The sequence below is a fragment of the Clupea harengus genome, chromosome 25, assembly GCF_900700415.2.
Source record: "Clupea harengus chromosome 25, Ch_v2.0.2, whole genome shotgun sequence".
Taxonomy (NCBI): domain Eukaryota; kingdom Metazoa; phylum Chordata; class Actinopteri; order Clupeiformes; family Clupeidae; genus Clupea; species Clupea harengus.
The window spans coordinates 9347635-9361476 of NC_045176.1; the positions used below are offsets into that span (position 1 = coordinate 9347635).

Genomic DNA, 13842 nt, shown 5'->3' on the forward strand with positions numbered 1-13842 from the left:
GTCATAGATTGTGCACTGGTCGAGCGGCACAAATTAACCCTCTGGAGCCTATTCCAATAAGCATATGTTCTGTTTTTGTTGATCAAGAGAAAAACTGCAGTAAAATTACACGCAATTATTTTTGTTCCATTTATTTTATGTTTTGCGCAATATAACAGGTGCTAGTGATGACGTCTTGGAGGGCACAAATCTGACAACCTAAATGTTTCCACACGAGCCAAAATAAGTGCTGGACACAGTTGTCTGGTTCAAGTTACCGCTAGGTTTGAGCATTTTGCTGCCTGTGCGTATGTGGTATAGTGTAAAACCCAAGACATTTAGTGCGTGTTTTGTGTCTATCGCCCTTTTTTTGCTGTAACCGAATGCAATGTAAAGACAGAAGAGTTTTTCTGTCTTTTTAGTTTTTTTAGTTTGATGATTGGTGTAAGCTAAACATGAATAGGCGTGCACTAAAACGTGTTTATTCACAGTTGCCTATCTGGATCGTAGAAGACCACAACGATGTAAGTAAACTGACGAACAAACTAAACTTTTAAGTTTAAGTTGCCATAGAACACCTAGTGGGAAGAGCTGTAATTAAACAGTACTACTTTAGCGAAGTGCACGGTCATGTCACTAGCCAACTAGGTGCCAAACAAACCAACCCAGCTGATACTACCCCACTGCATACCAGCTGATATTCTGCCAACATGCATGATCTTGCTGACGTGAAGTTCAGTTCGAGTATAAATTACAGTTTGTATTCACAGGTTGTGCGTCATATATATCGTGCTATTGGGTCAAGGCACCTTCCAATGAAAAATATAAAAATGGTTCACCTGGATTCGCACCCAGACCTTTTAATTGCTGTAAACATGCCAGCGGATACTGTGTTCGACAAAGAAACCTTTTTGAGGTGAGGCTTTGAAATTCTGTATTATGTTAGGCTGCTTGAGAAGTTTGCACCTCTGAACACTCAATGCAGGCTCTTTTTTCTCAATGTCAGTCATAGCACTGTGTAACTGCATTTGGGAAAACAACAAAGAAACGTGTTTGTCTAATTCATGTGTAAATTGTGTGCTTCACAGCTCAAATATAGGTTATAAACGTTTTATTTTGTCTGCTTGATTTAGCATGTTTGAATTGCATTGACTATGCTTACAGTCAGACTGTTCTCACTTTAAATATTACATTACAGTGAGCTGAGTATTGAAAACTGGATCATGCCAATGGTGTATGCTGGACACATATCTCATGTTGCCTGGCTACATCCATATTGGGCCCAGCAGATCAAAGAAGGGGAGCATTCTATGTTTGTAGGACGAGACTCATCCACAACTACAATCAGGTCAGTACATCTGAACCATTTCAACACAAGCCACAGTAATAGGTTATAGAATAGCTCTGTATACCTGAGTTGTCTCGTAAAGCCTACTTGATTTGTGAATACAGTAGATAATGATTTTCAGTCAATTCATTCTTTCTATAGGTGTTCTATTGATAGATAGATGGATACTATATTTATCCCAAGGGAAATTTAGGACATCCAGTAGCCAGTCCTTATACAACTCAATAACACACATACACAAATCACATACACATAGGGAGAACATGATCAAAATGAGTATTGTATAGTTTCTATAGTTTTTATGTTTAGTTAGTTGATGTTTTATACCATATTACATTGTGGAGATGTGTTCAAACTCAGGCATGGAGCTAACTTAGCCTCCTGTACACCTAACAGAGTTACAAGCACAGATGACTACTTCCTCAGTGATGCCCTGTATGTCCCTCATGGTCAACTGGAAAACCCCAAGCCTCTCCACCTGAGTGTCATCAGAGTGGACCCTGTTCCGGACCCTCCTTGTAATCATGACGATGCCACAGGAAAAACTTCTGCCAAACAATTAAAAACAGAGGTCAATGGTGCAAATGAAGCTTCAAACATCGACGACAAGAATATCTGTAACTCATCAAATCCACTGGGGGGCAGTGTTGTCCCTGAAAACAAAGCCGATACACCAGAGCAAAGTTGTGAGCCCATTGATGGCTCAACAGACAAAGTGGTGAAAAGTCTCCTGTCAGTGATTGGGCAGTCTGATTCATATATCCTCGACATTGACCTTGACTTTTTCTCATGCAAGAATCCGTTCAAGGAGCTGTACACTCAGGTAAACAGCTGGCCTGCATGAATTAAGATCCTATATCTATTGCAATTGCAACTGCAAAATTCACATCTTAAAAAAAGATAAATCTACTGACTGGTTTCCATGTTTAGAATGAAATGTTGCAGAGGTGGCCTGAGCATAGGCTACAGTGAATGCCCTGTATTGTACATTTAACATTGTGGCCTTTTCTCAAATATAACTGTCGCCTAACAGTCTGTGAGTTGAAGTTTAACTGGTGTCATTATACATAATGGCAGCCACCAGTCTCTCATAGTAGCAAAGTTGTTTGCCTAATTCAGCAATTGATCCTACTGCCAGCTGATGGATCATTTGTGTGAAAGGAGTGCTGAGGTCTGCACTCTGTGATAAGAATTTGATTCGTGTTTTTGCTGAGCATATGCGAGAGTGGCTAGCCCTTTATCTTGACACATTGGTTTCTTGCCAGAACGTTTCCATATATATGACACTGGAGTTTCACACCTGAAATGTCAAACTCACATCAAGGGTATATCCAGTCACGTGCAAACCTAAGTAGGTAAATGCTAAATCGGTACAGCAGTGACGCATCTGTATTCAAACATGGTGATCTATAGGTCACTAAAGATCTATAATATAGATGTTTTATAGATCAGTGACTCATGTGTCCCATTATGGTTGTATGTGTCCGTTCTACAGTGTAACTAGTATGTTAATCAACATCACCCAAATACTAGGCTGTAGAGAGTTGGTTGATCTGTTGCAGTTAGCGTCCTCTTACATGGATGTTGTGTCTCATTAATCACACTAAAAGATAAGCTGATAAAAGCAGATGTCATATATTTTATAGTGTCAGGAACTAGGCACAGGAACAAAAGGCCGCCTTTTAGAAACAGATAAGAGGGTTGAAAAATTGCCGTAAACATTCATTAAAATGCATTGTGGTTCAGGGAACTATACAAACTGTTAAAAAAGGTTTAGGAAGTAATATAAAATTCTAGGCAAGGGTAAAGCTCTTTATTTATTTCCGGTATTGGGACTCTAAAGTCAAAATCCCATTCAATTGTGAGTTCCCTGAAGAGGTCACCCTCTAGTAAACAGAGTTCTGACAGGCATGTCTGATTTGGCTACACCATACTGGCATTGCATTCATTCTATATTAAGTCTGTATGCAAACTGAATGTAATTGCTTACACTGATGAGATGACCCTAACTTGCTCTAGGGAAACAAAGTGACGAAGCACACTGATCCAGATATATTGGTCAGGAACAGTCATATCTTGCTTTTGTCAATTCCTCTAGCAGTGTGAGAACACTAACGTGAGACTAGTGTAACAGGTGCAGGTGATGACGTCCCAGAGGGTATGAATCTGACAACTTAAATGTTTTCCACACAAGCCAAAATAAGTGATTGAGGCAGTAGTTCTGGTTCAAGTTACAGCTAGGTTTGAGCATTTTACTGTCTATGCGTCTGTTGTATAGTGTTAAACTCAGGAGAATTAATACCTGTTTTGTTTCTCTAGAAGCCAAACATGTGAGTACACGTATGTAAGACTAGTAGTTGCTGGATTAGGGTGATCAAGCCTGCTTTTCAACAGGGTGATAATTGCACAAACAGATAGTCTCAGCCAAGTCTGTCAACTAAATATTTCATTGTTGAAATGAGATGGGATATTTATGAAGGCTGCCTAGATGAACACAACTATAATTGGGAAATTCTGCTTCAGTGCATTTGATTATATTCATTTGACCAGCACTAAAACATTGAAATACTGATTGTGTGTTTTCGAATATTCAGTTTTCTTCACCTCAATGGAGATGTTCTTACATTTGTGTTTTCTAAAATGTTTTTTTTTTTTATTTCTGACCAGTTATCTAATAGAACATTCACAACATTGTTTGTTTTGATACTGTCCCAGTTAAAAGTTAAGGAGTCCTGTTTTTATATATTTTATTCTTCACAGGAAGAGTATGTTCTTCTTCAGGAGCTGTTTGGGTTCAGAAAATGCGATGAGGATCGGAATGAGGTAAAATGAGTTCAAGTGCTTCTTGTGAAAAAATGTCAAAGGATTTTGTTAGATATCTTCTTAATAGTAGACCAATGATTTATACATCATCTTGTAAGAGAACTGGGAGTGGCTGAAGGTTTCTGCTTGTTCGTCTTTCTGCGCTTACTGTTCGTCTTCCACTTCTGTACTTTCCTACATCTGGTATAATAAATAATCACATGGACAATAGTGTTTAACAGACAAATAGAGGGGGTTGTCACCTAAAGACGGGGTTTGTTTCCTCCAGAGGGGGGTTACCAAATTGCTATTAGCTGCTAATAATTACAATAATGGTGGGTTAGCTGGTTGTTGTTATTGTAAACATACCCCTCTAACGCAAAACGAGAACTCTGTCCTTCCTATTGTTCTTCTGATCACGCTTGCAGAGTTTATTCTGTGAGGATGACAGGCTGATTGTACATTACAACTGGTGTCCAATTTAGCTAGTTGGGAATGGAAAAACTGAGTCTAGAATGTCAAACAGTATAAAATATATAGTTTCTTTGTAGCTGGGATTGTTTTGAATTGTTTGCTTCGTATGGGTCATCAGGTGTCTCTTCCTTCCCCAGGAGGAGCTGCGTGATTGTGTGGACAGACGCACTCATCAGCTGGAGGATCTGGAGGCCGCCTTTGCTGACCTGCTGGAGGATGACGGCCGGGAGACGGTGGAGCGCTGGGCTGCTAACCCCGGGTAAACATGGCCTTGCTCGCCCTCAAATAAACAAGCCCAAGACCTGTCTGACATGCGCATCACTCCAACATGTCATGTCTCATCACGTACTGAAAATCCAAAACAGACCAGTCAGAAACCTGAAGCAAGATGTGACTTATTGTTTTTATTTATAAAATAGATAATAAATCATAGAATAAATGATAATATTAAATTGTTATCGTTATTATTATCCTCTAAACGGCCATAGTATGCTTCCCTTGATTGGGTTTGTATGACATTTACATGGCGTATGATAGATACATCCATGTTCCCAAACCCAAAACCAGAGCCTTGGAATAAGGTGGAGATTTTAGGCTATGAAGCATTAAACTCCAGTTTCATGGAAAATGCATAGACCTTTCTCAGGAAAAGGGGTCTATGGCTCACGTCCCCTATTGTATTGTATGTTGTGTCCTCCATTGTATTTGCGTACTTTTTTTTGGCCTTGATGTGTGCCATAAGGAAGCGTGTGTCTTGTTGTGTCTTGTTTCAGAATGGGCCCTTTAGTCCAACTTGTAAGTAGCCTGAAGAACAGAACGGCGTCGCCCGACTATGAAATGGTGATTACCGCTGTTGACTAGAATTATAACTTCTGCCTCATCCCCAGTTTGGTAATTGCTCATTCTTCTCCTTCTGCCTCCGTCTGCCCTCCACACCTTCTCAGTGATGCTGTTTTGAATCTCCCACAGGTCCACCAGGCCGGGCTGACCTGTGACTTCTCAGAGCTTCCCCACCACGTCAGCAGTGAGGGAGAAATCCAGCAGCTGCTGCTTGCAGTGGAGCGCTTTCTGAAGGCCCTGCCCAGGCCCACTATCGTCACCATGTCCAGGTGCACAGACTTACCCATACTGATATGCTGGGTGTTTATTTTGGCTTTTATTTACAGTGAAAACATGGTGTATTAATATTCGTTGATTCGTTACAACGATAATACAAGAAAACAAGTTAACACAGAATAGAAATAATCATGGTATCTTAGTACATGTTGACATGTGAATACCTGTGAATACAGGTATTGATTCATTTCTACCTACATGTAGTGTTATATAGTGTTATATGTCTTCGCATTAGTAAATGATGCTGGTTTTCATGGTTCAGACGAGGCCTGTCTCTGTGCAGTGGAGCAGATGGATGCCCTTTCATTAGCTCAGTAACCGCACAGTGCAGGACCTCAGATCTCCTTTAGAAATGAGCCCAAGACTGGCACTGAGCTTCTTTCAATTCAACACTCAGTGTGTTGAAAGCTTTCCATTATGTGGGTGGATGTGTTCTATATATAGAGTATATATTAAAACTGCACTTTCAATCAGCCCCTAACTTCTTCCAATTTCAGGTCCAGTTTGGACGAGTACTGCCCCGTAGACCAAGTGGACTCCATACAGAGCCGCATGTTGGATATCCTGGAGAAGCTGTACGGCTCACTTGCTGTGTGTAAAGACTATGAGTCAGAGGCGGCTGGCAGCTCATCACAAACCACTTGAGAGGAAGGCACATTTTTCGCTTGGTTCTGGAGTGTAGGTTTTCTTAAGTCCCCTGTTTTTTCTGTTTGTTTTTTCTTTGCTTGCTTTCAGAGCCCCAGAGTTTCCATAAAGATGATTGATGCTTGATACATGAGCTTGACCCACACATGCTCTTTTTATGAAACCGATTCTCGTGACTATCCATCATGGTTAAGAGTTTGCATAGATGTATTTGGATGGCAGTGTACACAGGTTAATCTCATTGTGTAACTTATTTTTGTGATGGTAGGTAACAGTCATTTTTATGTAAATCATCTGTAAGCGATGTGAATTAATACGGTCAATACAGCCCGTACCATCAGCTAAACAGGCAGGAGCGCTGGTTGTTCTTTTGGAAACACTGACAGTAAGGATGGCTTTGTTTCATAAGCCTCTTAAAAAAACGTACCAACGGAATTGGGGATTGAAGATAAGCGAAGGGAGTCTGAATGCCTTCTGCATAATAACATGTAAATTAACTCACAATGTTAACTGCTTGAGTTGCATAAACCTGCTGTTTCTCTCAATTGGGTAGCTGTCTGTTGGAAACCAGTGCAGTGTTCCTGTGCACTCAGCCAAAGCCTCAGTCACTCCATCACTGTCATCAGGCCATCATGAGGCAGCCAATTCACTCTACCCCAGGAGCTCACCACTTAGACTGTAAGGGCCTCATTAAGGCCAGTCATTTGAAGCAGTTAGAGACTATTTCAAAACCTGTTTCCTTTTTGTTCAGTAGTTCAATATATGGCTAATATGATTTAATGAAATGGTTTTGTCTTCCTTTTTTCAAGTGTACAGCTATTTTTACCACCAGTTTTTCCATTTGTTGCCTAGCAATGCCATGTCACATCTTAAGTGTCTACTGGTGGCACCACAGGAGACATATTTGCAACAGACAACTAAGTTCTGGTTCTGGTTGAACATAGTTTTCTGGTTTCAGTCCATTCCGTTTTAGAATTTTAACATTCATTAATCTTTGATAACACTTCAAAAATATTGCAGTTTGTAACATTCCATGGGTTTCAGTTTGTTGAAGACTTTTTCTGGTGCGCGAGAGAGGCATGAGACCTTTGCCTTCACGATGCTTTGTTTTAAATGTGCAACATTAATTATATGATATAAGTGCTCCAGTGTGGGGGTACGGTCCTTTAATTTGTCTAAATTAGTGAGAATGAACTGGAGGCTGCAGATAAAGCACAGGAGCACTCTGTTCTCAAGCTCAGTAATTGATCCACGGTATTCACATCTCCTCACTACCGACCAGACTTATTAATCACAGTCACAGGATAACTTACAGAAATGGCTTATCCATATTCGGAATCTCAAATGCCACTTTGACAGCAAACAATACATTTCAGAAGAGCACAGAGGATTTTGCTGCCAATGAACAGACACAATCTGGCATCAACAGTTGGCATAAAGTGGTGCACGCACTGCAGGGTTGCAGAATTAGCCTGTATACAACAAGGGAGTGAGTGGAATCTCAAGAACATCCTAAAATAGCTCTGCCGCTATCTCAGAGAACTGATCCTTCGCTATTTGAAATAATAATGTCAGTATCGAGGGCTTGCGCTGCTATGAACCTTTATATTTTTGGAGTCATGTCTCTCAGGAGGAGTAGATGAGTATCAATATATATAACAACCCTGTGTGTGTGTGTTCATGTTGCACAACTGGAACATACTGTGTCTACTTAATTGGTAATATTTAAGCTGTTACATGTTTCCCGGGGGAGCCACGGGCAATACAACTATTGACGTACATTGACATTAGCCCAATCAAGCGGACGACCACTGCAAGGTGCCTCTGTGGGTCCTTTATGTAACAGGGTCTGCTAAATACCTGACCTGTACATACACCTAGAGAGAGAGAGAGAGAGAGTGAATGTAGGATGACGAGGTCCCTTGTCAACAGAGTTGCATCTGACCGATCATGTTTGCCATGCATTTCAACTAGGATTGCACGCAGATCCCATGTCACACAATTATGTGGTTGGCATAACATCGGTGGAGGTTATATGATATATCAAATATTACAGCAGACACTGACAGTGTTGTCACCAAAGACATGGCATACTACAGAGCAGGATGCATCCCATGTTAATTATTGCCTGGCTAAGGTGAAGAGTTGAATCCCTTCCATCAGGTATAGTAAAAAAAAAAAAAGGACATCCTAAGATGTAAATGTGGGAGATTCCACATGGAATGACCCCGCTGACCTCATGTGGAGGTGATTTAGGGACAATCAATGGCCATCCGTGGTAGAGTAAACATCTGAGATTGCTGCACGCCGCCCAGTTTGGCCTATGATCCCAAAAAGGGTAGGTGGCGGGCCAGTGCATCTCTCCAGCTCGGGACTGGGAGCACAGAGCAGCCCTTCACCACTACAGTCTACTGTGCCTGGGCATAATGTGTGTCATCTGCGGCTGACGACTGTAGCCTTGGCAGAGAGCCCTTGCCCAGCCTTGAAACAAGTCTGGAGACCCCCGGAGTGGGAGAAAGGAGGAGGAAAGGAGGAAATGTCCTTCACATTTGTGTTGGCTTGTTACATTTGTACACAATTCCATTCCATTGGGTGTCAGGCTTTGGTATGCATATTTATGTTTTTTTATTTAGGTTTGTGCATGAAAATGTTTGCAACGTTTTCCAATGTGCCCTGCAGAGTCAAATGTGTGAACACCTTTAAACATGCTGTTCGCTGAGACCTGTGGAAGTGTGAGGGTTTTGGTGTCATTTTTGAGCTTCAGTAATGTAAACACTTTATATTGCTACTACGGTGCACAGAACAATCTGCATTTGTGAATCTGGTCAGAACTCCCATTGTATAACATCTCAAAGTGGGGTGTGAAAAGATGCATGGATTTTGAATCGACACAAAATCCTCAGGTTGTTTATGGAAAATAGGAGAAAGGCAATGTCATTGTCAAGTCCTCTCAGTGAGGCATCCTGTCTCAGGCACCGACACATGTCCTCTATAAATGTTTTGTAATGTCTTGAGCTGCCTATTAGTGACGCCGTGCAGAGGAAATTGGTTCAGTAAACTCTGTTATCATCCATAGCAACAGGTCACCAGAGGTAGCTTGCACCCCTGTTGTGTATCTAAGAATCAATGAAGGACATCCATTTCTGAGAGCCACAGCAAGAACAGAGACATGGATGGTATAATTTGTGTCAAGGGTGCTCTGGGAAGGAACATTTAATTAAATGTTTCATGTGTCGTGTGGCTTTATACGATTAATGCAGTTTTGGTTGCATAATGAAACACATCTATGCTATTCTTCCTATTCAGTGTCCATGGTAGTCCAGTTTGTCTTTGGCGGATATCCTTAAAATTATCTTAGTGTTACTGTTTTGTAATCTGTATTGTAATCTGTACATACAATTAAGTACGTTTTAGATTTGTTCACAGTATAGTAAAATGCTGAGGAAGCTGTGACATTGTCACTTTTACATTCCTTCATGTAAAACGAAGAAGACAAAAGCAATACTTTGTGGAAAGAGCACGTTTTCACAGCTGGGTTGTCTATTCAATTTGTTGGAGTAAGTTGAGAACAGCTAGGTCAGAGAGAGGAGATTGATTGAAGCTGGAACAGGAAGGGCAGCTGAGCTTGAAAATGCCTGCAGAAATGTGTACGAAACAGGGATACCATGACAGAGGTGATCAGTAGCAAACTGTGTTGAAATCACCTATGGTTATACCCATGGTTGTGTGACAAAAAAAGAAATGTATATGTTCAAAGATGAGATACCCAACAGAGGAGAAAAATGGCATTAAATGAAAAGGTACCTCAGACATAAAACATAAACATTTGGAATTAATCAGCTATAAAATATCCAGCATATAAAAATATTTACATCTTTGACACTGTCAGGCATTTAGTTCCACTGTTTGAATGAATGTCTTTATACATTATTAACCTGTTTAGAATAAGTTGCATAAAGTAGCAATGATATAGAACTATCATATAACAAGAAAACATCAATGTGACACTAACAAACATAGCTTAACAGGTTAACTGATTGCAGAATTAATGATAATAATTATAATACATTTAATTACTGTGTATTTGTATCAACGACTACCAAACTTTCAGCTATAGCATTGATTGGATAAGAGTTCATGACACCTGTATCCCATTATCACCATGAGCTTTCAACATTCTACTTGCCATGTTTATCAATGCCAATATTATTAGTTTTAAAACAATATGTTGCTGGACTGATGATTATCAGATACAGAGGCTCCACAGTGTCCTTTAGGCTGCTGAAGAAACACTGTAATTTAAAACATAAACAAAAAAAACACGCCATTGTCATTTTTGTGCTCAGAACATTTATTAGATGATAGTATATGATCTACATGTTCACATGATGCATGTTAATATAACAGTGGAAATATATCTGTTTACAGCTTAACAGTGCTAAACATTTGTAGCAGTCGAAATTGCAGGTAGTGCACACTATATATCTTTGTATTCATCCCAAAAGAAAGAATATATCAACATTCTGAGGGAATGGAAAATTCTTCAGTACAAAATACTTTCTTTTTTTCTTGATGTAATTGTGGCCCACATAAGCCTTATTCTTACTGCTCACAAATAGAGAGGAAGGTGGTCCAGGAGCAGAAGATCTCCTTGAAGGTCTTCCTCATCTCCTGACTGCGCAAGGCGTAGATGAGCGGGTCGATGACAGAGTTGCACATGATGAGGATGAGGTACATGTTGAAGTGCGACATGAAGCACACGCAGTAGGGGTTCCTCGGGCAGGAGATCATGAGGATGAGGTGCAGGAAGAAGGGTGCCCAACAGACCACAAACACCCCCAGGAGGATGGTGAGCGTCACGGCTCCCTTCATGTTGGCGGCCTGCCGGATGGGGCGACCGGTGCCGCCGTGGCCGGCGACGGGCAGAGCGGCAATGCGCTTGAGGTGCAGCCGTGCCAGCAGGAACATGTGGACGTACAAGGAGGCCATCAGCGCCAGCATGGCGAAGAACATCCCAATAAGGAGGATGAGGACGGCCATGCTCTCCGAGTAGACGATGAAGAGGATGCCGGAGGCAGTGCAGAAGGCCCAGATGCAAGACACCGTGGCCATGGCCCGCCTGCGCGTCATGATGGTGTGGTAGCGCAGGGCGTAGAAGATGGTGACGTAGCGGTCCACGGCCACGGCCAGCAGACTCCAGATCGAGGCCAAGAGAGAGGCGCAGATCATGGAGTCGAACAGGTTGTCCATGCTCTCCACGAGGCTGCCACGGATACGCAGGCCTCCACCGGTGAGGAGCGCCATGGCGACGGTCTCCGTGGCGTTGGAGACGCTGACGAGCATGTCTGCCACGGCCAGGCTGCAGATGAAGAAGTACATGGGCGAGTGCAGGTTGCGGTTCTTCACCACTGCTGCCACCACCAGAACGTTCTCCACAAGGCTGAGGATGCCTAGCATGAGGAAGACCTCGGTGGAGACCAGTAACTGCTTGTAGCATCCTGAGGAGCCGGCGCCTTCACCCTGCACCTCTGAACCTCCAACAGCTCCACTCAAGCTGAGGTTTTTGTGTTGGTGTGGAAGAGGATGATGACTACTGAGATGGTGATGGTGATGGTGGAGTAGCCTTTGCACGCGAGACACATTCATTTTCGCTGGTTAAGATGCAGTTATTTTTCTAAGAGAGTCCTCTTCTGTGCACCATCATCCAGCATTCCATCCACATGAGTCAGCCGTGGTAGTCAGAAGGTAACGCGCGAGAGGAGAGAAGTCCCCCAAGAGAGGCGGTCAGCGAGGGAACACACTTGTGCAGAGGAGCGGAGCGAAATTCCAAGTCGGTTGGCAGAGCGTCGTGTCATCGTGTCGTTGTCCTATAGGTTTCAGACGCACATATCCTCACGGCAGTAGTCCTCCAAAGGATCGGTGTGGCACGGGGCGTGAGATAAATATAGAGGGAGACAGATGGAGGCACAGGAGAAAACAAAACATGAGATGGTGGAAACATCCGAATCAAGGTGGCGCAAAAAGAACGAGCAAGAAGGAGTGGAAAGAAATAAGAGCTCTTTTAGAGTGCTCTTTAAAAAACACGGACTTGGAGGAATAAATGAAAGGAGGGAAAGTAGAGGGGAGTATGTCGCATGCAGCCGGGCTCAGTCACACACAGCCTGTGCGGCAGCTGAGAGAGATCCACACTTTCTCTCTGCACTGCCTAGACATCACAACAGACTCCTCCTCTGGCTGACTCTAGCCAATAATGGCACTCTCGCTGGTCTGAAGTCAGAGGGTAATTGAGGGATTTTTGATTGCTGCCATCAGCACCCCTTTGATGATATACTGTGCCCTCTCCATTGAAAGTTCATGTTTTCACTGATAAGAATCTGAACCTGTCATACCTGGGGTTTTTTCCGTTGGCATGACAGTGGGTATCTTACTACCTAATAACTGGAATGATGCTAGCCACTATGCCTCGGGGAGATTATTCTTGGATGGTTTGGATGCGTGGGCCATACATAAAGATCCCTCTCTGGTCGGGATCAAACTGAGCAATGCCCTTCACCTGGGACTTTGATCACCGCTCCTTCCCCCTTGTGTTTAGCTTGATTTACGAGACGTGGCAGAAAAAATTGTGAATCAATACCTGTTATCGTGTGGGGGGGGCGGGTTTGTTTAAAATCCAAACTCTCGACTCCCTGTGCCAGGGTTGTAAACACATCAAAATAACTGATACTGGATCATATCATGAGAAGTAGGGATGCACCGATACCACTTTTTTACAAACCGATACGAGTACGAGTATTTTTATTTGTGTACTTGCCGATACCAAGTACCGATACCGATACTTCTTAGATTTGTTCTCCATGAAAGTGCAATTAATTTGGAGGCAGATTTTATTTTATCCTCTGCAGATTATGTCAAGCCTATAGTACAAAATTAACAGAAGGCTATCCCAAGCCAAAAATAAACAGCTTTCTGGTTTTAACACACAAAAAAAGCCTTCAAACAGACAATATCATCACATTAGACAAAATGCAAATATAACCAGATAAAGGCAATTCAATTTGCTGCATAGTTAACAACACAGTCTGCTTAACAAAAAGTGAACAGAACTATTACTGGATTAGCACAAGAGCACATTTCAGTTACAAAAGGATCAGAAGAATCTCCTGCTCAAGTACACAAACAATCACTTAACCTATGTGGCACAGTCTTTCTCTCTACCTCTCTCTCTCTGTGTGTGCGCGTGCGTTTTTTTCTGTTGCAAGACGTCAGTTAAGATTGGTTGCTTCGGTCTTGCGCCACTAGCATCAGTGAACTCTGTGTACATAGCACTATGGTGTGTCTTCAGATGTTTAATCAAATTGCTTGTGTTAAACAAAGTACTTTCCTTTCCGCCCCTCGACACCGTAGCAGTGCAGATCTTACACTGTGCCTTACTCCTGTCGTCGTCATTTATCTTAAAATGAGCCCAAATCGCCGTTAAG

At 42.2% G+C, this 13842-nt stretch overlaps 2 protein-coding genes across 2 annotated transcripts; one reads left to right on the forward strand and one right to left on the reverse strand.

Moving 5' to 3' along the window:
• The first annotated feature begins 220 nt into the window (after positions 1-220).
• Positions 221-7144, forward strand: c25h5orf22 (chromosome 25 C5orf22 homolog). The gene is made up of 9 exons (XM_031563206.2): positions 221-503; positions 750-895; positions 1178-1327; positions 1724-2150; positions 4088-4150; positions 4741-4862; positions 5377-5443; positions 5573-5712; positions 6217-7144. Exons 1-9 carry the CDS (start codon positions 435-437, stop codon positions 6362-6364), a joined length of 1332 nt encoding a protein of 443 aa, XP_031419066.1. The 5' UTR covers positions 221-434; the 3' UTR covers positions 6365-7144.
• Positions 7145-10745: 3601 nt separating this feature from the next.
• On the reverse strand, positions 10746-12219 carry mc4r (melanocortin 4 receptor). The gene is made up of 2 exons (XM_031562801.1): positions 12166-12219; positions 10746-11884 (listed from the first exon to the last, which is right to left on the reverse strand). Exons 1-2 carry the CDS (start codon positions 12217-12219, stop codon positions 10967-10969), a joined length of 972 nt encoding a protein of 323 aa, XP_031418661.1. The 3' UTR covers positions 10746-10966.
• Between the last annotated feature and the right edge of the window lie 1623 nt (positions 12220-13842).